The sequence below is a fragment of the Lynx rufus genome, unplaced genomic scaffold (genome assembly GCF_022079265.1).
Source record: "Lynx rufus isolate CCGP_SWC_20201006 ecotype Redwood Valley unplaced genomic scaffold, mLynRuf1.p SCAF_2, whole genome shotgun sequence".
Taxonomy (NCBI): Eukaryota; Metazoa; Chordata; class Mammalia; order Carnivora; family Felidae; genus Lynx; species Lynx rufus.
The window spans coordinates 178907973-178929347 of NW_025814834.1; the positions used below are offsets into that span (position 1 = coordinate 178907973).

General features: G+C 41.9%; 1 protein-coding gene across 1 annotated transcript; it reads right to left on the bottom strand.

Moving 5' to 3' along the window:
• Positions 1-270: 270 nt before the first annotated feature.
• LRRC42 (leucine rich repeat containing 42) lies at positions 271-21352 on the bottom strand. The gene is made up of 8 exons (XM_047084781.1): positions 21173-21352; positions 14917-15403; positions 9500-9631; positions 8210-8328; positions 6325-6413; positions 6042-6155; positions 2464-2548; positions 271-770 (listed from the first exon to the last, which is right to left on the bottom strand). Exons 2-8 carry the CDS (start codon positions 15387-15389, stop codon positions 496-498), a joined length of 1287 nt encoding a protein of 428 aa, XP_046940737.1. The 5' UTR covers positions 15390-15403; positions 21173-21352; the 3' UTR covers positions 271-495.
• Between the last annotated feature and the right edge of the window lie 23 nt (positions 21353-21375).

Sequence of the window (21375 nt, forward strand, 5' to 3'; positions counted from 1 at the left end):
GCTATGATGCTGACTTTTCCGAACTCTAAAGTGGGGCTAGTACCTATCTTCCATTGTTGCTGTGAGGACAGGGTGTGGCACATAGGCATTCAGTAATGGAAGGAAGACACACACACACACACACACACACACACACACACACACACCCTCTTGGCTGGGTCACCCTGTAGTAACAAATCATGCTAAGCCGCCTTGTTAATTCACTTGGCCTCCTATCCCAAACCAAAGTGGTGTTTCCTGTAGCTCCAGTCTACATTTCACAAGCAGAACTTAAGGACAGCAAAAACGTTTATTTGAAAAAATTACTATGTATTGAAAATATACATTACAAATTATTACATACTTCCATAGCATTCCCCTCCCCCACCACAAAAGTAGAAATATCCACTTGCTATGCTAATGCCATAGGTAAAGTCAAACAAAAAGGAAAACACCATCAGCCCCCTTTCCTCATACATAAGTGTAGGGGGAAAGAGGTCAACTCCTATCTACCAATCAGTAGGAATTTAACAAGTCCCAGTCTTCCACAGCAAGACACACGTATTTCTGCTTTGAAGACTGTGAAGAGTTGCTCTGTTCCTTCTCTGGCTCTTCAAAAGCTCTCTTCTTGCTCTTCTTTGACTCCTGGCTTGAGACAGCTTCGCGCTTCAATAGTGGCCCATGGCAGTCTGGGGCTTTCTCTTTATAGAACTGGAGTTTCTCAGAAGAGTTCATGTGGGTATCTGCCAGGGCACACTTCACAGGGGCTTCTGTTCGAGCCCGCTTGCCATCTGTGAGGGTGACAGAGGGAGGGGCAACGAGTTGACTATGCTGGTGTGCTAATGCCTGCCCAAGTCCAGAGAGATGATCCAAGGAAAACGACAAAGGCCTTAACAGGCAGAGGTCTGGATTAATTTTATTCTCTTCTGAATGCCCTACAGAGGAACAGTGGCATGTGCACTGGCACAGGGTGGAGGCGTGTACTCATGTGGGAGTACGACAGATTTGGATTCAAATCCCAGCTCTGCCACTTCTGGATAAGTGGCCTTGGGCAAGCAGCTTCTCGGAGATTCAATTTTCTCAGCTTTATAAGGATATAAATCCTATTTTATGAGGGTGATGTGGAGATAAATGAAGCAACATATAAAGTGTTCAGCTCAATGTTCGGCACAGAGTAAAAGCTCAAAAAAATGTTCCCTATTATTCTTCAAAATCTGGACTCTGTCTTCTAAAAAAGAGCCAAATTTGTGGCACACTCTAGCAAATGATACCACCCTATTCTATAGTTTTTGGTATGCCCTGAATTCTTATTTTGCTACCTTTATTTTTCCTTCATTTTGATTTCATCCCTTAACTCTTATAAAAAATTATGATAAAATATACTTAACCTCAATTTACCACTTTTATCATTTTTGAGTGTATAGTTAGTTCTGTGGCATTACATACATTCATTGTTGTGCAAACATCACCATCTTTCTTCAAAACTTTATCATCTTGCAAAATGAAATGATATACCTATTAAACAATAACTCCCTATTTCCCTCCCTGCCAGTCCCTGACAACCACTACTCTATTTTCTGTTTCTCTCAACTTGACTGTTTTAGGAACCTCTTATAAGAGGAATCATATAACCTGTTTCTTTCTGACTGGCTTATTTCAGTTGGCATGATCTCTTCAAATTCCATCCATGTTATGTCAAAACTTCTTTCTGTCTTAATGCTAATATTCTATTATATGGAAATACTACATGTTATTTATCCACTCATCTTTCTTTTCTTTTTTTCTAAAGATTTTATTTTTGGGGCGCCTGGGTGGCTCAGTCAGTTGAGCATCCGACTTCGGCTCAGGTCACACACGATCTTGCGGTTTGTGAGTTCAGGTCCCACATTGGGCTCCGTGCTAACAGCTCAGAACCTGGAGCCTGCTTCAAATTCTGTGTCTCCCCCCTCTCTGCCCCTCCCCACTCATGCTCTGTCTCTCTCTCTCTTAAAAATAAATAAACGTTAAAAAAAAAAATAAAAAATAAAGATTTCATTTTTAAGTAATCTCTACACCTAACTTGGGGCTCAAACTCACAACCCAGGGATCAAGAGTCACATGTTCCACCGACTGAGCCAGCCAGGTACCCTTATCCATTCCATCTTTTGATGGATACCTGCGTTGCTTCTATCTTTTGGTTACACTTAATTCCTTTTTTAATGTTCTGTGCTCTATCCACTTTTGTGCCACTGCAAATCTTTTTTGAAACAAAATGGGATATGCATACAAACACACACACGTACATTTAATAAACTACTTTCCTGGTGTAGGTGCTTGAGGCTAAGTGTGAACTTACGCTGTAGCATGTTGAGACAATACAAGTTTTGATGATCTCTTTAAGTCAATACCATCATAATTACTTTTCCCACTGGGTTAAGATGGGCTAACTGCTTTAAGGGTGCAAATAACAAGGGCAAAAACTCCAAAGAAAAGGAAATTTCTTACAGAAGTGTTGAGCTGCTGTTCGAGGCTCCCCGGTTTCTCGTGGCTTCACAGCTTCTGAAGTCACACGCTCCCATTGCAGAACAATCTAAAATGCCATTTGGAAAGATTTGACTCCGAACAAAATCTCAAGTTTTCCTTGTTTCCTCTAGCTCCCTTTCCAGAAACACAAATCCCTGTGGTAATCTTACTTCAGATAACAGGTGGTAAGAATAACCAAGTCAAGCCTGGATTTTCTGTTTTAACACATAAGGTGATCAAAATACAAATATGTTGGATATCTGTGTTTCCATGACTCAGGAAAAATCTACGAAGCTGAGTCCCTATTTTCATCTCTATTGCAAGCTAGAAAAAAGTGCATGTTCTCAAATTAAGTAATAAAATGTAAAACCTTAATCATAATACTTTTCACACGTTCCTAGACTCACTTCCATGCCTTAAATATACCAAATACAATTCAAACTCTTGTACGTAAAATGCCCATGTTTCCATATTCTCATCTTTCATGATCAGTTTCCGTTTTTTAAATCTGTTACAAATATATTTTTATTATAAACTACTACAAATTCTTTTGGAAACTTGGCTGAATATAAAATATACATAAACAAAGTAAGCGATTCTTTCACATACACCACAAGTAACAAGAACTTTTAATTTAATAGTTGTCATTACAGTATGCAATGAAACGATCCTAAAGAAAGTCGAAGAAAACATTTCAGGACACAGAGGCAGGACAGCACAAGAGTGTAAGAATACAGAGTTAGTGCCTCCACTTACTAGCCAGGGTACCCTCAGCAAGTGATTTGATTCTTTGGTCAGTATATACCACACCAGGCTCTTGGGAAGATTAAATGAGGGGTTTAGCAGTGTCTGGCATGCAGGAAGCACTCAGTGAATACCAGGTATCATCCCTTCCAGGGTAACTTCCTGATTGTGGAAAACGGGTCAGATCCAAGAGAACGCCAGGAAAAACCAAACCTGGTGACTCAGTGGGCAATCAGGAAAATAGTGCTTCCGCTAACACTAGTAAGAATATCAAGAAGAGCTGCTGGGGGAAAGGGAAGAGGAAAATGAGCTTGGTTCCGGACACATTAAATCTGGGGTGCACGGTAGAGATTTATGGACAATATTTAGGAACGGGTCTGAAGTCTGATGTGTCAGAGAAGGTAAAATCTTCCCTGCAGGGACAGTTAAGGTGCTAAGATCAGTTAACATCACCAGGAGAGTGAGAGAAAAGAGAGGAAGGGAGGAGGAAGTGAGGAATCAGCAAGAGCTAGAGGGAGAAGTGAGCAGGAGTCAGGAGAAAGGCCAGGAGAGGAAGGCATAAGGTACGTATGTTTATACCAGTACTGCAGAAAAGTGAGCAAGGTGGAGAATGAGATCACACGCCGCCTTCAAGAAAACACCCACCGCAGAGCAGCGGAGACCAGACACCTAGATTACAAGGGAGTAAGAGCTGAGTGGGCAATGAGGAGGGGGGCAAGATCGCGAAACCAATTCACGGCTGCATTAGGGGGGGGATGAAGAACATGTTAGAAAAAAGGTAACTCGTGTTTATACACAGAAAGAAAGTGGCCAACAAGGCATGAGACTGAAAATTGAAGGGTGGGGCAGCAGAGGAAAATAATTGTTAGTGACCTATACCAGAGAAATGTGGAGATCTCAGGGACTGTAACTGAAAAACAAACACTGACATGCTTATCCCTAGAATAAAGTGGCACACTTGACCCCTTGGATAGGAGGGAAGTAGGATACGGTTGAAGAAATGGAAAAATTCTGAGACACTGATAGGGCAGTATGGGGACTCCTGTTAGCGGCCATCATTTTTCTGTGTCACCTGGGGAGAACGAGGCAGGAGACTGGAGTCAGCCTGAAACATTTCAGTGGGGATCAGCAAGAGATGGGTAAAATGCTGCGGCCACGCTTTAGGGGCCTGCTCAGGGGGATATGGCCTGAAGCTGCGTGTATGAAGGAGCCCCATCAACTTAAAGGCACGCCTCTCTTTGCTGACCTTTGCTTTATTACGTTTAGCAGATACTGTTTTTTATGAACTAGACATCTGTGGCAATCCTGTGTAAAGCGAGTCTATTTGCATCATTTTTCCAACAGCATCTGTTCACTACACGTCTCTGTGTTACATTTTGGTAATGCTTGTAACACCTCAAGTTTTTTCATTGTTATTACATTTGTTATGGTCATTAGTGACAATGACTCGCTGAAAGCTCAAGTGACAATGGCTAGCATGTCTCAGTAATAAAATATTTTTAATTAATGTAACGTACTTTACTTTTTTAGACACAATGCTGTCACACACTTAACAGACTACAGTATAAACAGAAATCTTATATGCACTGGGAAACCAAAAAATTCATTTGACTTGCTTTATTACAATATTCGCTTCAATGAGGTGATGTGAACCAAACCCACATATCTCCATGGTACACCTGTACTTCAGGCCAGGATGCTAGGTATTTTACTTCATCCTCACTAAGCTATTTAAGAGAGGTCCTGGTTTCTGCATTTTACAGATGAAGAAACAGCAAATCCAAGTTGCCTAAGTCATGTAGCTATTGGGCTGTCCAGCCAAGATCCCAAACTCCTGTCTCCTTGACTCCATTGCCTATGCTCACTCCACCATATCATGTGCTACCAAACTTCATTAAACTTTTGTTTGACTATCCCACATCTGTCCCAATTCCACTGGATACATATAGGATTCATTCAGTGCTACAAACCTTCTGGCAATGCACTGTTGTGATTATTTCAGCATAACGTTTTCTGGACAAATGTCAAAGTGCTCCTAAAATACTGACTCATCCCTTCTTGATTACTTACAGGGAGGTGATGCTACAATTAGGCAGTTGGATAGGTCCACCATCATGCATTATAGTGGAGCCAAGGAGGAATTCAGAACCAAACATTTTGGTGGGTCCTCTAGGCCTCCACCAAGAAATATTAAAGTGTGTGAGGAAGAAAGGCACGAGCTACAGGCAAGCTGCCGTCTACTGGGGCTCTACTACTCGGTTACCTTCTGACTTCCTATTTAGGTCTACACTTTACCAAGTTGAGGAAGACCACCAAGAAGACATGAGAGAATCAGAGCCAAGAAGTTGAAAATGGGAGGGTTTGCTTAGTGAGAGGACAGAAAAAGATATGTCCTCACTAAGACTCTAAGAGTTAAGAAATTGGTCCAAACTAAGGAGAATCAGATTTGAATCCTAAACAGTGTAACTTATTCTCTTTTCAGCATTTATCTACATGCTAAGGGAATTTGTCCTAAAGTTAGGTCATATTGCTTTTTTGCATAGCAAGCCAGAATATGTTTTCTGAGTTGTTTATAACATGGCATTTTCTCCCAGGGTGAATAAGGATGAGACACAAGCTAGTGACCAGAGCAAGAGATTTAAGGATCAGCATCTAACACCTTGCTTTAAGTAGCTGGGTCAGTTAAAGGCCATCAGTGTCTCCGATTTGACATGAAGACAGCCATTCATTCAGACTACCAAGAGGATTAATGTTTGTTCAAAGTGTTGACTGAAGCACTTGGACTTCTCACTGTGGGAGAGAAAAAGCTGCAGTACCTGGTCAGCCCAGCCCTCTGTCTTGCAGTTACTGTGATCAAATTCCTTCAAAGGCACTTTGGAGTGGACAAGGCCTATGTGAGTCTGGAGCTTGTGTTTGATGGCTTTGATGTCCTATGAGGGAAAGAATAAGAATGCACACACATCTGGTCAATTCGTGCTTACTTTCAGTAGGAAATAAGTACTATCATAAATACCAGTTCTTTCTAAACACCAATTAGCAGGAGCCAAAAATATCTAATTGTCAGTCTGGAGAAATAAAAGAAGGGAGCAAATGTCTTACCTTGAGCCCTGTCCCAGAAATATCTAAACAGTTTAGTTTTCTAAAAGAGAAGAGGTATCCAATGCCCGCATCTGTGATCTCAGGATTACCTAGATGCCAGAAACATAGGTTGTATTATAATATACAGTATAACTAATGCTAAAATCCAACAACAAACTCAGAAAAAATGACAAACGATAAAATATAAAGTACTGAGTGAGCAAACTTTGCAGAGAAAACCAATATAAGGATCTTATCTCTATCCTGTCTGTAATATGGAAAAGCCATACTAGATGACCCTTAAGATCCTTTATAGCTCTAACTTTCTAGGAGCTGGGGATTAGCAGAAAAATAAACGGGGGCACCTGGGTGGCTCAGTTAAGTGTCCGACTTCGGCTCAGGTCATGATCTCACCGGCTGTGGGCTCGAGCCCCGCATCAGGCTCTGTGTTGACAGCTGAGAGCCTGGAGCCTGCTTCGGATTCCGTGTCTCCCTCTCTCTCTGGCCCTCCCCATCTCGCACGCGCGCTCTCTCTTTTTCTCAAAAATAAACAAACATTAAAAAAAAATTAACCAGGAAGTTATCCCAAAGGGTTTAATTTGGAGCTTTATGAAAGTAGCATACATGAACATGTATTAAAATGGTTTATCAGACTTTGTGCATGGTTATTTCACCTCCAAAGTTAAAGATTTATTTTAAAAATGTATGTATTTTTAAGCTATGAACCTTTCTTTTTTCTTTTAATGTTTTTATTTTTTGTTTTAGAGAGTGAGAGCACACACGCACACATGAGCATGAGCAGGGGAGGGGCAGAGAGAAACGGGGACAGAGGACCCCAAGCAGGCTCTATGCTGATAGCAGTAGGCCCGATGTGGGGCTTGAACTCATGAACCTCGAGATCATGATCTGAGCTGAAGTCCAACGCTTAACCAACTGAGCCACCCAAGTGTCCCTTTAAAAAGATTTTCAAAGGTATTTAGACATAGGACAACCACTACTCACTAATTTGCACTGTTTTCAGAAGCCTTTCTCACATATTACCTTCTCAACTCAGACAGTACTACTTGAATCCTCAAGGCCATAAGCACAATGCCTGGCACATTCTAGATGCTCAAAAAATATTTGCTGAATAAATATGTTTTCCTGGGAGGGAGACTGGACATTCACTATTGTTTCTGTACTACAGAAGCTAAGGCCCAGGAGGTTAAATAACTTGCTCAAGGGTACACAGCCGCTAAAAATACAGCAGAGCAAGGACTGTCCTCTGATCTTAAACCCCTGTTCCTTTTATTCTTTTGACACCATACCAACCTGCTATATATTCAATGGATGCTCAGCTAAATTGTAAATGATCTCTACCAGCTTTCTACCACTGAAATCAATATCTGGTTAATCCTGAGAAAGTTATCACAACTGTGAATTCATCCAGATTGTCATCAGACAAATACTGATTAAAAAAAGACCTAGGTGACAGACACCATGGATCAGCAACTCAAAGAGAGAGGAGCCACATGTCCTTTATATGTGCCATGAATATGATGAAAGGCTGTTCTGTCTGTACACAGTAAGTGACCCAGATGAATGTGGAAAGGCTTTTCCTATTCTTTTTTTCAGGACTGCTTTGGCTATTCGGGGTCTTCTGTAGTTCCATATAAATTTTAGGATTGTTTGCTCTAGCTCTGCGAAAGGTGTTTCCTATCCTAAAGACGTGGCAGCATACAGGAAAGGAATATAGTCAGGAGTCAACAGCCTCTGGCTTTAGTTCTGCTCTGCCACTAACTTGCTATGGCAGCTAGGAAGGGTCACCTCCCCTTCATCTTACCATCTCTAAATTGATAGGGAAAAATAGGTGATTTCTAAGGCCATTCTTCCAACGTTAAATACTATAATTGCTAATAAAACTTACAAGATAAGTCTAATAATGTTAGATTTTCAAGGCCTCTTTTCATCACTCGAACTGGTGCTGTCATTTTCCGCACCCCGGCATCAGATAAACAATTATCCTTCAGGTGGAGTTGAGTTACACTAGGGAAACAAAGTCCATACATAAATCACTTAAACAGAGTTTGAGAAAGTCCACATACATAAATTTTACCTAAATACCTAAAATACAAAATATCCTCTATATCCTGTTATCTCACATCCAATGCGTTTAACAGCTAAAAATCTTTTGTTGCTATTTACTGACGGTTAACTTAGGGATCAAAGTGTCAATGTAGCACTAACCTCAGATGGCAAAGGACACTAATAGTATATGGTCAAATGAGGTAAACAGGGACTTCACGAAGGAAATAAATATACCCTGTTTAACACAAAAGCTGCATTCATGACAAATCCTAAGTGAAAACCAAAAACACTCTATGTCAGGAAAGTCTATTAAAGAATTTCTATGAGAATTCATTTTGCAAAGCAAATAATCCTCTAATTTTAACTAGCTTTATGAATCCAGATTTTCAGATTGGATTTTTAGGTATACCCATAACCCAATCCATCCAGCTAACCTGAAATTGTGTATTAATTTGCTCCACTGTCCCCCACACAAGAAATCTGAACCTTTACTAACCCCACACAAAAATACCTTTGTATGGGGCACTGTGTAGTGTCGCTGTCTGAGGCAGGCCCCAGGAAGCTGGTTAGACTTAACTTTGTAATGCTGTTATCCTTCTGGATGTTTATGAAACCACAAAGAACCCATCTGGCCTCCTTTCTGCTGGCCAGACTAACGGGATCAGTTGGTCTATTTGTGAATGTGTATAAACTGGGTGATTTTTTAAGATTATGGTTCTTGAAAAGGATTAGGCAGTGTTTAGTAGTTTACGTTTTAAGTAGTTTATAGTTCAATGATAGTTAAAATAAAAGCAAATGATTGTAGATACCTGTATAACTATCTCATGCTAGAATAACCTAGGACTGGACAAATTGAGAGCAAAATTATTTTCACCTCTGGTAGTTTCCTATACTACATGTTGAAATAAAGGTTATTTATAAAAGGAACCAGCTAACTTACTTTCCTAAGACTTGTCCAATCTATATTGCTTATGCTCAGTTAAAGGAGATTGAAAATGTTTTAGAAAAGAGTAAAAATTAGCAAATAAACACAGGATTAGGAAATAACCAGCATTCTTCAAGATGATCCCATTGGAACTTTCTTTAAAAAAATAAAACAATTCATCTACAAGTAGCGGCAGGTCAATACCTAGACAGGGCCTCATTGGTGAGATGTTCTAGAAGTTCATGCTCATCTCCAAGCTTGCAACAGGAAAGATCCAGGCAGGTCAGTTCCCGGAAAGACTTAATCTCTTCAAGTTTTTCTGAAATCACCAGGTATCTGTGGGGCATGGAGGGCAATCAACAACTTTTTCTTTTTAAAACGTTACCATTTATGGCTTTGTCAAACAGTCAACATTCTATCAGGGCAAGGTACTATGTAATAAGCCGACTTCACCAACTACTATGTGGGCACAGGTTGAGTTTTTAAATTAGTAAATGTCTTAAAAGTCTTTTTACATGATGGTGGGATAAAATCTTTAAATAAAAATGTACGAGCAAAGGCAAGACACAAGAAAAAATATCTGCTTTTTCAGAAGACAGACCTTGGTGTTGGTGTTGGGCCCTATGGGAGGATTTCCAAACTTTAGGATACTCAAAAACTTAATCATTCATTTTTTTGAAGTTGCCTTTTACCTTATGCTCAGGATCTACTGGTTTGAAAACTGGAATATGACCTGGAACTCTGGGTTCCAATCTCTGCACATCCCCAAGAATATACCAAGAGATATTTGGCAGATCACATTTTCTCTCTTCTATTCAAACACACGCTTCAGCAGCTGCTCACTCCACTGTGCCTATTAACTTTACTCCAAAAGTAAGTGCAGCATGATAGACTCCAAAGACTCAGTCTAATTGAGATGGTTAAGACAAGTCTGTGAGCACAAACAATTTAATTACACTGGAGCACCTTGCCAAACTATTATCAGGAAGCATCAGGCAGGCCTCTGGAGAGGAAAAGAAGATCAAAAGGGCATTTCACAGCCCGGGCTAGGGCCTCCACCCTTTCTAGTTGTTCATCTATTTCAGATGATGTCAGTGAGAAAAAATCAAAAAGGGATTAGGTGTGACAGGAAACAGAGGAGAGGATCCTAAAAGAACAGGGAAACTAACTTATAGCAAGAGACTGCCTTTCTCATCCATTCTCCCCATGGGTGTCTAAAGTTTCGATTGCAAAATGGTATGCTAGGATCAGTGGAGTGACACTTAATAGTGCTCACTTCTCTCTTCTGTCAATAGGATCACAATTACCAAAAACAAGATGGAATAATCTGAGGGCAAGAGGGGAGTTATATCTCTTTTCTTCCTATTTCCAATCAAAATAAGATGTGCTGAAGCTGATCACTGGCCTGACTGCTAAGTACAGATGGCCTGGGGCATTGATACCCTCTCTAAGCTGCCTGGTGACAGAGCTCAGCTGGGTACACAATTGAGCCTTATTTACTCAGACATATTTTAATTGCACTGTAAATAAAGCTGCTGTTTTCCATCTTCCAATCACAGAGTTGAAGTGGGTTAATGGGGATTTGGGGGGATTACTGGCAATCAGAGAAAGGAAAACACACATCCTTTGATCAATTAACCAAAATATTTTCAGTAATTCTGAAACAAGGGTTATCTGCAAAGGACCTAACAATGTATACTTTGATTAACAAACATTACAAAATCAAGGCTGAGAAACCAACATACAAAGCCACAGACACTACTAGATGCTTATCTAGGACATGATCAAAGCTCTAGGGTCTTGCTCAACACTGGTCTTCCGATTTGCCCCATAGAGTTCAGAATGGTGTAATGGAGAAGCAACATAAAGAACACAGGCTTATTTTAGTGTCAGATACACCTGAATTCGGATTTTAACAACGCTAATTACTTGTGTGACTACAGAAAGTTACTTAACCTCTCTGATCCTCAATTTCTCCAGCTAGAAAATGGAGTAAAGGATTACTTCTTTTAAGAATTATTAAGAAAATTAGAAACAATATTCCAAAAACACATGACATCTTATAGAACTTCATTCAATGGTAGCTATTTTTTTATTTGAGGCAGAGAGAAAGCGTGCAGGCGAGTGTGAGCAGAGGAAGGAGCAAAGAGAGAGAGAAAGAGAGAGAGACAGATAGGGAGAATCCCAAGCAGGCTCTGCACTGTTAAGCACAGAGCCCAATGTGAGGCTTGATCTCGCAAACTGTGAGATCATGACCTGAGTCGAAATCAAGAGTCAGACACTTAACCCAATGAGCCACCTAGGAGCCCCAGGATGATATTTTAAGAAAACATACTTGCCTCCCTGTGACCACCAGTGGGTTTAAAAATCACTGGGCTTTCGGGGCACCTGGGTGTCTCAAGTCGGTTAAGCATCTGACCCTTGATTTTGGCTCAGGTCATGATCTCACAGTTTGTGGGATCAAGCCCTGTGTTGGGCTCTTGGCTGATGGCGAAGTCAGCTTGGGATTCTCTCTCTCTCTCTCTCTGCCCCTCCCCTGTTCATGCTTGCACGTGAGTGCGCACACTCTCTCCCTCTCAAAATAAATAAACTTAAAAAAACCCAAACCACTGGGTTTTCAACACAAGGAAGAAATAGTTTTACACGGTTGGGACCCAGCTGCAAAGACACTGGCTTCTTCTGACAAGCAGCTTTGTGACCTACCCCAGGACAGCAAGTGACTGAACATCCCCAATCATCTTATTTTCAATAACTTTCTCAGCCTCTTTCTCTTTGACTTGAACTCTTTTGTGCTGGTAAAACCTTTCTGCAGCAGCATCAGCCCTGGATTGTAAATGCAAACCCAAATGTCTTGTCCATTTCCTATTTTTCCTTTGGGGATTCTAAAGTAGAAGGGAAGTTTGGAACCATAATTGAAAATCTTACTCTTGTATCTGAATAAGACAACAAAGTTGAGAATTGTTGCACTAAAACATGAATCAAAAATCATGTTAAAAATGTTTCCATTTTTCTGATTATAAAAGTAATACAAGTTCCTTGTAGAAAAAAATTAAGAAAATTTGAAAAATTATAAAGAAAATTATAATGGTACACAGACATCACAAATGGATAAAACGTATTTTTGCCATCATAAGAAATACCTTAGCTATAATGGTAGATGGGGGAAAAACAGAAAACAAGTTATAGAATATATTTCCAAGTGTGTATTTGAAAATGATCACCACATATAGTGGCCCTATGAATTTCTTAAAATTATAGCTTTATGTATTTCCCAAATATGCACTGCCTTTATAAAATAATTTTAAGATACAGTATGTATCATCCATTTATTTTTCATTGTTCTAATTTTTCTACAATGAACATAAATAACTTGGAACAAAACATGAAGGAGTAAAACGTATTTTAAATATATGAGCTACAATGAAATATTGCTTAGGCTTTTTCATTTAGGTAAGGTAATTCTTTTTTCTTCTGGCAGCGGCCCCCGGTTTGGTCGTGACTGACCACAGCACAGAGACAGAGCTTTTAGAATGTGCCTGCTCCGTTCCTAAGTCCACGGTTCTGCTCTCATTGGCATGTGTTTATGCCTTGTCTTTTTATAGTACAAGGTTAGGACTGGGGTGAAACCATTAATTCCGTGAGCCAATTAAATAAAGATTGCTTCTTTTTTGTTTTTGTAAGCATATGAGTTTAGCTTATGCTTTCTGGTATGACTTTCTTCTCGTATATGCTCTTCTTAGCCTTGTTTTAACAGTCATATTGACGGTGCATCTTAATAGTAAGCTACCTTTCACATTTTCTAATCACAAGAAAAGTTCACACAGTGGCACACTAATTTTTTAAATCTACAGGTGTTGATGGCTAATGATTTTCAAAATATGTAAAGAAAGCAAAGTGTGTAACAGTGTAAGCAGTATGCTGCCACTTGTATAACAAAGGGGAGAGTTATAGATGCGTGTACATGTGCGAGATATCTCTGGAATGATGTAAAACTGTGAATAGTAGTTGCTTCTGGAAAGATAGAAGATAAAATGGGAGATTGTTTCACTTTATATCTTTTTGTGTTTGTGTTTGAATTTTCCATGCACGTTTTTAAAGTGTTTTTTTTTTTTATTAAAAAATGCTCATTTTACATGATGGAATAAAAACTTTAAATAAATCAATAAAAGCATGGGGCGCCTGGGTGGCTCAGTTGGTTAAGTGTCCAACCTCGGCTCAGGTCATGATCTCACAGTCTGTGGGTTCGAGCCCTGCATCAGGCTCTGTGCTGACAGCTCAGAGTCTGGAGCGTGCTTTGGATTCTGTGTCTCCCTCTCTCTCTGCCCCTCCCCCATTTGCTCTCTCTCCCTCAAAAATAAAACTGTAAAAAAATTAAAAAAAAAAATCAATCAATAAAAGCATATGAGCAAAGGCAAGTCACAAGGGTTGCTGTTGGGACCTGTGAAAATGAGTCATGGGAAGCCTCACTAAAATGAAGAGGGGAGTTTTCAGCAGGGGGAGCTCTTAAGCCCTATCACTAGGAGTCAATAGTGGACCCAACAGAAAGAGCGAGGCTTGACCTTAAATGGACTTGACCTTTCACGCAAACCCTATTCTACTACTCCCAGCCAGTAAAGAAACTGTTTTCCTCATCATCCGCCCCCCCCACCCCCCCACCCTGGCAATAGCTTTACCAATGAAAAGTCACCACACTTTGAACTCCTAGCTTACTCCAATGACTTTTAGTTCCAAACAACCTTCCCACCTTCCTTTTCTCCTTAAAAGAATATGCCTTGGGATACCTGGGCGGCTCAGTTGGTTGAGCTTCTAATTCTTGATTTCAGCTCAGGTCATGATCTCATGGTTTGTGAGTTTGAGCCCTGCATCAAGCTCTGCACTGACAGCGTGGAGCCTGCTTGGGATTTTCTCTCTCTGCCCCTCCCCTGCTCACTGTCTGTCTGTCTGTCTCTCTCAAAATAAATAAGTTAATTAAAAAAAAAAAAAAAAGTATGCCTCTCCTTTGTTCCCTTGGACTTGCCTGTGGTTTTGCCATAGCTTGTTCGTCCCAGGTTGCAATTCTCTTTTATTTCTGAATAAACCCATCTTCTGCTGATAAAATAACTGGTAGTTTCTATTTTTAAGGTGAACAGATCTTATGTGAAAATTTCCAAACTTTAGGATACTCGCAATTTTAATCACTATTTTAAAGTTCCTTTTTATCTAATGTTCAATATCTAGAGGTCTGAGAACTGGAACAGAGCCCAGAACTCTGGTTCCTAATCTTCACATCCCCAAGAGCATACCAAGAGATATTTGGCAGATCACATTCTTTGTCTTTTCTGTTTTCTCACACTAGAAAAGTTGGGGGTGGGGGGGAGTTGGTAGATGAGTTATTTTTTTACTGAATGGAAGAGTGGTAGCAGTCAAGTAGTGGCAAAGAGATTTCAAAATAAAGCTGTTTTCTGGTGGGGGTAGGAAGCGAGAAAGAGTGATTTTTCTCAAAATGGTCTGCCACTTTGTATTTGGAAGTTTTCAATTGAACTGCTATTTGATGGGGGAAGCCCCCAAGCCCACAAAGCCTGAGCACTAGACAGAATTAACACACCCAATAAAATACTCGATATCCCAATCGGAACACCCACCTGTTTCGCAAACACAGGGAGCAAAGCACCAGACTTCCATAGGCTTCAGTGAATTTCTGTAAAGCCCTCAGCCCTGCACCTGGCTCTGTGAATTTCTGTCTGGCTTCTGCAGCAGAGAACAGCTTTTCAGCAATCTGCTCAGGAAAGCCAATAAGGGAATCAATATGATCAACATTGTCGGAGATAAAGCCCAGGACGAGGCTGAAGAGAGATTTGGCAGAGTACCGAAGATTCCCCTCCCGGGTATATGTAAAGATGAAATGATCAGTCTTCTCTTTCTGTGCAGTATCATCTTCCCTGTTCATGCAAAGCTCCACAGAGAAGCCTTTGGGAAACAGTCTGAAAGGCCTTGGCTTCTGCAGGCTACTCTTGACACCATCCAAGGCCAGATTGACCATGTGTAGCTGACCGTTTTCTCGTACATAGATAGGTCCTGGGTCCAGGTGGTTTTCTGAGTTGAGGTAGTAAGACATTGCCTTGGTTGCAACTGTAAAAGCAAAGCACAAAGGAAGCAATCCAATTAAAATGCCATTTGTAACATGTAATTTCATCTTGCTGTGCCCAGAGCTTTATAAGCCTACCAGGAAGGCCCTTTGGTTGGTTGGGGAAACAAAGCTTACCAGTTGCTTGTGAACTCTGGCAATGAAGGCTGCCTCTATTGCCTCTACCTGGAATGCAGTTTCTTACTTTCCCCCTTTTCTTTGTACCTGGTGCACTCCCACTCATCTTTCAAAAGCCAGCTCAAATCTTATTTCTAAAATTCACCCTGAGGAAGTTACAGAAGCACGCAGAGTCACTTCCAAGGAAAGTCATAGCAGCTCAGTTGGTAATAGCAAAACAACTGGAAACAACCTAAATGTCCAACAGGGGTGTTATTTTTTTTTTTAATTTTTTTTTAATGTTTATTTATTTTTGAGACAGAGAGAGACAGAGCATGAAGGGGGGAGGGGCAGAGAGAGAAGGAGACACAGAATCGGAAGCAGGCTCCAGGCTCTGAGCCATCAGCCCAGAGCCTGACGCGGGGCTCGAACTCACGGACCGCAAGATCGTGACCTGAGCTGAAGTTGGCCGCTTAACCAACTGCGCCACCCAGGCGCCCCCAACAGGGGTGTTATTAAATAAGTTATGATACATCTGCACCATGGAACGTATGCAGTCATTAAAATCCTAAATTTTTTTACTGATTTGAAAGTTACAAACAGTACATAAGAAATTTACTATTTCTGTTTTTAAAAATATATTTATGCACAGAACAAAGACCAGCAACTAATAATTCCCTTGCTACCTTGGCACCTTCCACATCTTTGTTGACTCAGTGTTCCACTACTGATTTATTTCTGGGCCTGTGTTCTACTGGTTTGAGCTCCTTGAGGAGAGGGACCGTGTTTAATTCATCCAGACTCCCTAACATAGTGTTCTGGCATATAACAGTCCCTGAGCAGATATTTGTGGAACTAAAGTTTACTCATTTGCTAACCCTTACATAGACCACGAGCAATACGGTCTTTTGGATCTACAAAGAAAGACCTCCATCACAAGAGCTAAAAAGAAAGCTATTCTACTCCTTGGAAACATCATTATCTCTTAAGGTTCTATTAGATACTTTTGAGCTAAGGCAAAATACCAAAAACAGTGGGCATTTATGCAATCCTATGGGTGACATTTTGTGCTCAAGCATCAATTGGAATATCTGTTTTCCTGAGACACTGTGAGATTTCAAAAATACATGAGAAATTGCTATGTTAAATGAAAGTGTTTGATTATCATTTCCACAGCAACTTAGACAGAAAAAAATGTATACATGTCAAATAGCTGCCTTTATCTTTAAATGACTCTCTCTGCGCCTAGGTGGCTCAGTTGGTTAGGCTAAGTGACTTTTGATTTTGCCTCAGGTCATGATCCCAGGGTCAGGGGATCAAGCCCTACATCCCGCTCTGCAATGAGCATGGAGCCTGCTTAGGATTCTCTCTCTCCCTCTAAAATAAATAAAAGACTCTGGCTTTTAAACTGAGCTAGCCCAGCTTCCTCTGCATCCGTGCAGGGCTGGGATGTAGCTCTGATGCCATGTAAAAGCAAACAAGTCAGTGATCAAAAATGCTGAGTCTCTGGAGATCAAACAGTGATCCTGCTTGTGGGCATCAGTGCAATCCATGTTTCTCTGGAGGATAATTACGTGTATAAAAGCACATCAGAAAGAAGGGCCCTGCCTAGCCTGACAGCCTCACCTTTTCCTGCCCATCTTCTTATGCCCTACCTTCAGCCACGCCACACTATAAGTAAGTTGGCTGTGCTCTCTTATCCCAATGGTCTTTGCCCATTCTGCTCTCTTTGGTTGGAACATCCTTCTTTGCTTTTCTGACCTAGTTAAGCCTTACTCTCATTACCGAGCTCAACCACCATCCTTCTCCTGGGAAATCTTCACTAACCCCTGCACCAGTGCATGCCTGTCTGATTTTCCCAGAGGGCCAGTGTCTCCTTCTCTCTATATAGCATGTAGCACTGTGTACTATGTCTGTTCACTTGCTAATGTTCTCAGAGCTATGAGCTCTTTGAAGGCAAGACACTTAATGGATTCGTCTCTTTTTCCCAGGCCCAACACAGGGCTTAGTACTGAGTAAGCCCTCAACAGATACTTGCTGGACTGAATGAAAGGAAGGGTGAGACCTCAAAGGGACAGACTTAGTGCTCTGAGCTGCAGGGCCTGATGATACTGTTGCTAGGAGCCAGCTCCTCTTCTAGGCAACAGCTGCAGGCTCCTCCCCGACTTGCCAGACCCTTCTGCAGGTGGAAGAAGCAAAGCAGATGATGGGAGTATATTGCTACTGGTACTACCAGGGGGAAAAAAATCTAAAACCCAGAAAAAAAAATTCCTGTCACAGTGCCAGCTCTTCTAACCCATACTCTTGGCAGTATTCAGTGCCTGCTGCTAAGGAAATGCCTCTCTTATTCTAAGCTCTTCATCCAGTAGAGATAAGTGTCTGGCCCCTTCAACCTCACAGACTTTAATCTTGAGGATGAGGAGACAAAGCAGAGCCCCTCAGTCTCTATCCCTGGATTTGGACATTTAGAGCCCTACTCTACCTGTGGATCAGAAATTTGTCACCAGGCATGGCCCTAAAAAAGAATGACTTGACTGTAATATGAAAAAGGCAAATTCTATGGAAGATAGCATATTATAATAAATCAGCACACTATAAGCTCCCTGACAATGAAACAGGGTGTGCCCATCCGTATTACCCCTAACTCTCACCCCAACAGTGTGTTCCACAAACTTTGGAGTCCAATGGACAAATGGATGAATGACCACTTCGGGTGAAAATCAGAAAAGTCTGATTCCATCCAGCAGAGGGCACAAGCAACTTGGGATCAGAGTAAGGATGCTAACCCAGGCTGCCCCAAATCCTGGCAGCTTCTCTTTGCATCGATCACTTTCAAAAAAGGCATAGTTCTGGCTATATTTTACCTCTAAAGTACTCATCAAATGCTAGTTATCTTTCTAAATGATGAAAGGAAAACCCAGTATTTCCTGAAAAGTAAACCTACATTATCTGTCCAGAAGCCCCAAGGCTCCTCTGCTCTTCAATTGAAGGTACTTGAGTAACTAACCTTGGTTCAGGAAATCCAGGTAACCTTTGATTTCTACTACTAACTTTGTGCATCTCACATTCTCCCAATAAGAAGCTTCCGGAGAGTTTGTGAGGTACTATAGAATGAGCTAAGAATTAATGTTTAAACCTTTCAAGATTAAGAACCATAAAGACAAGAGTATTCCACATAAAGCTTCTGTACTTGGTTTTACTTATGCCTGGCCATTATACACGGCGGTCTATTATAAATGGGCCCTCAGGCAACAGGGCCTGTGCTATACCATGGCAAAAATCCCACACAAACTGGAAAATTAAAATAACTAGTATCTGTAAGAATGTCTAGTTGAGATCTGTATTAACTACATTTCATATTAGATCAACAGAATGACAAGGTATTCTGATGGTCTCCAAGCTGGTCTCCAGAGAGGCAGTTTTGTAAACCATACAACCTCATAGAAAAATATCATGGGGAGCATGGGTGGCTTAGTTGATTAAGTGTCTGACTTTTGATTTCAGCTCAGGTCATGATCTCACGGTTCATGAGTTCGAGGCCCATGTTGGGCTCTGTGATGGCAGTACGGAGTCCGCTTGAGATTCTGTCTCTCTCCCTCTCTCTTTCTGCCCCTTCGCTGCTCACTCATTCTCTTTCAAAATAAACTTTAGAAAAAGAAAATATTACAACAGTGTTCTATTCAGTCACCACAAATGAGCCAAAGTTATCACAAAACGTATCATTTCATCAAATGAAAATGTTCTTACTACATTAAGAACTCAGTTCTTTATAGCCTCTAAATAAGAGGCAAAAAACAAAAATAACTCATAACTAAACATGGCAACTTTTTACAACCTGCAACCAGTTTACCAAGCAAAAAGCAGGACCATCCCACGCAAATGGACTGGAGGGAAGGAATCGGAGACAGAAGTCACAGGATTAAAAATGTGAACTGAGTCTATGGCTCTCTAATTTGAAGTAAACACTTTCCTTAATTTTAGGAGGTAAAGTAACAATCCCCTAAGAATAAATCATACTGATGATGATGATACTGGGTGTGATAGCTACCATTTATTAAGCACCGACCCGATGTCAAGAACCGTGCTAGGTACTCTATTAAGTGATCTCATGTAGCCCTTGACAATCCTTTGAGATCAGGATTGCCACTTAACAGGTAAAGAGGCCCAGAGAAGTAAAGTAAGTTACTTAGGGCACAGAGCTAGTAAATGGCAGAGCCAGAATTCAATCTCAAGGCTGTATTACTCCAAAGCTCAAGCTCTTTCAACTGCATGATACTGTCTCTCAAGAATAAAAATATGACATCAGCCTTAAGGATTAAAAAAAGATGTTAAAAATTAATCTCACCCACCTGTTTGATCCTTCTGGTATTCACTGGCTTAAGCTTGGGTGGGGGGTGGGCAGAGAGGAGATTAAAAAAAAAAAAAAAAAGTGGACATCTGAAGAAAGAGTTGGTGGGAACAGAGCCAGGACAGAGCTACACTGAGGCCTCCCTTCCTCCCTCTGCCAGGGCAGAAATTACCCACATCCACACACCAGGAAAACATCTGTCAACCCATGGCCTTCATCCCAAGGCTGCAGACACCCTTGGTTTATTTGAAAATGCAGTATTCTTGAGAAAATTTCCACACCAAAATTTGAACAGAAACTAGTTTCAAACCACCAATAACCAACTAACAGCCTTACCTGCATTGTTCTGTGTCACCACCATTATTCGATTTTTAACTCCTTGCATTCCCACCGCCCCCCCCCCAGCACTTTCCTACCTGTCTTTTCACCCCTACCCTTTCCTTTCACACCACACCCAGCTCCCTACTTCCCTCCAGGAGCAGGCCAATCTCTTCTACATCCTGACACTCTTACAGTTCTTCTACCTGCCAACTCTAGAGCTATTCACACACAACCCAGTCTCTACACCCCAAATCCTCACCTCACTCCCTTCATCCACTCCCAGCATCCCTGCCCTGACTTCTCACATCTCAGGCCCTTCCAGTCCTTCCATGGCCCTTGTGAAATAAGGTTCTCGGTCCCAAACACCTTATTCCACTTCCACCTGCCTCTCCTTCCTTCCCCACACTGTTCCACCCCCATCGATTCCCCTGTCCTTCGCCAAGTATTCTTCCCTTCCTCCCACTGTCTGGGATTCCCTCTCCTAGGACGACAATCTCTCCATCCCTTTTCTTGTCTTCTGTCGATAACCTTCAAAATCCCCTTCCTTCACGCCTCACAACGCCCAACTTCATAATCCACAGCCCCAACTTTTCTCCCCTACCCCCAAGACCCCACCCCTTCTATTCCAATCCTGATCTTTCCTTCTTACAACCCTCAAATCCCATTTCGTTTTCCCCTTCCCCAGTACCGCAATTCTCCACCCCTCCCTCAATTCCCACGCATGCCCCTCCCCGAGCCCGCCCAAAGTGACCCAGGTCCTTTCTCCCACCTTGCCCCCAACTGCCCTACCACGGCACCCCGACCCCACCCGTAAACCCATGTCCCATACCCTTATCTCCTCATCCTCACACCTCTCACCCAAACCACACCCCAACCCCGTCCCTCCCGGTCTACCCCTCCCCCAGTCCGCCCCTCCCTCACACCCCGCCCCCGCCCCCACTCGCAGCCCCGGGCTGCGTGAGCGGCCCAGCCCGCGGCCGCCACCTACCTGTGCCCCTGCCCGGGGCTGCGAGCGGCAGCTTCTAGGTGGCGGCTCCCTCCTCCCGCAGCGCGGCTGATGGGGGAAGCGGCTCGGCGCCCCGGGCACAAAGCTAGGGAGGGTGGGACCGAGAGAGGTTGGGAGGAGGGAGGGGGCTGGGGGCGACCTGGCGCTGTGGGACCGCGGGACTGGCGGGGGCGGGGGAGAAGGCT

Coding starts and splice junctions, on each gene's coding strand:
- LRRC42 (XM_047084781.1), bottom strand. CDS start 15,389: ATGTCTTACTACCTCAACTCAGAAAACCACCTGGACCCAGGACCTATC. Junction 6,156..6,324: donor TTTCTGGGACAGGGCTCAAG/GTAAGACATTTG, acceptor TTTCCCTCATAG/GACATCAAAGCCATCAAACA. Junction 2,549..6,041: donor CAGAGGGCTGGGCTGACCAG/GTACTGCAGCTT, acceptor ATGGCATTTTAG/ATTGTTCTGCAATGGGAGCG.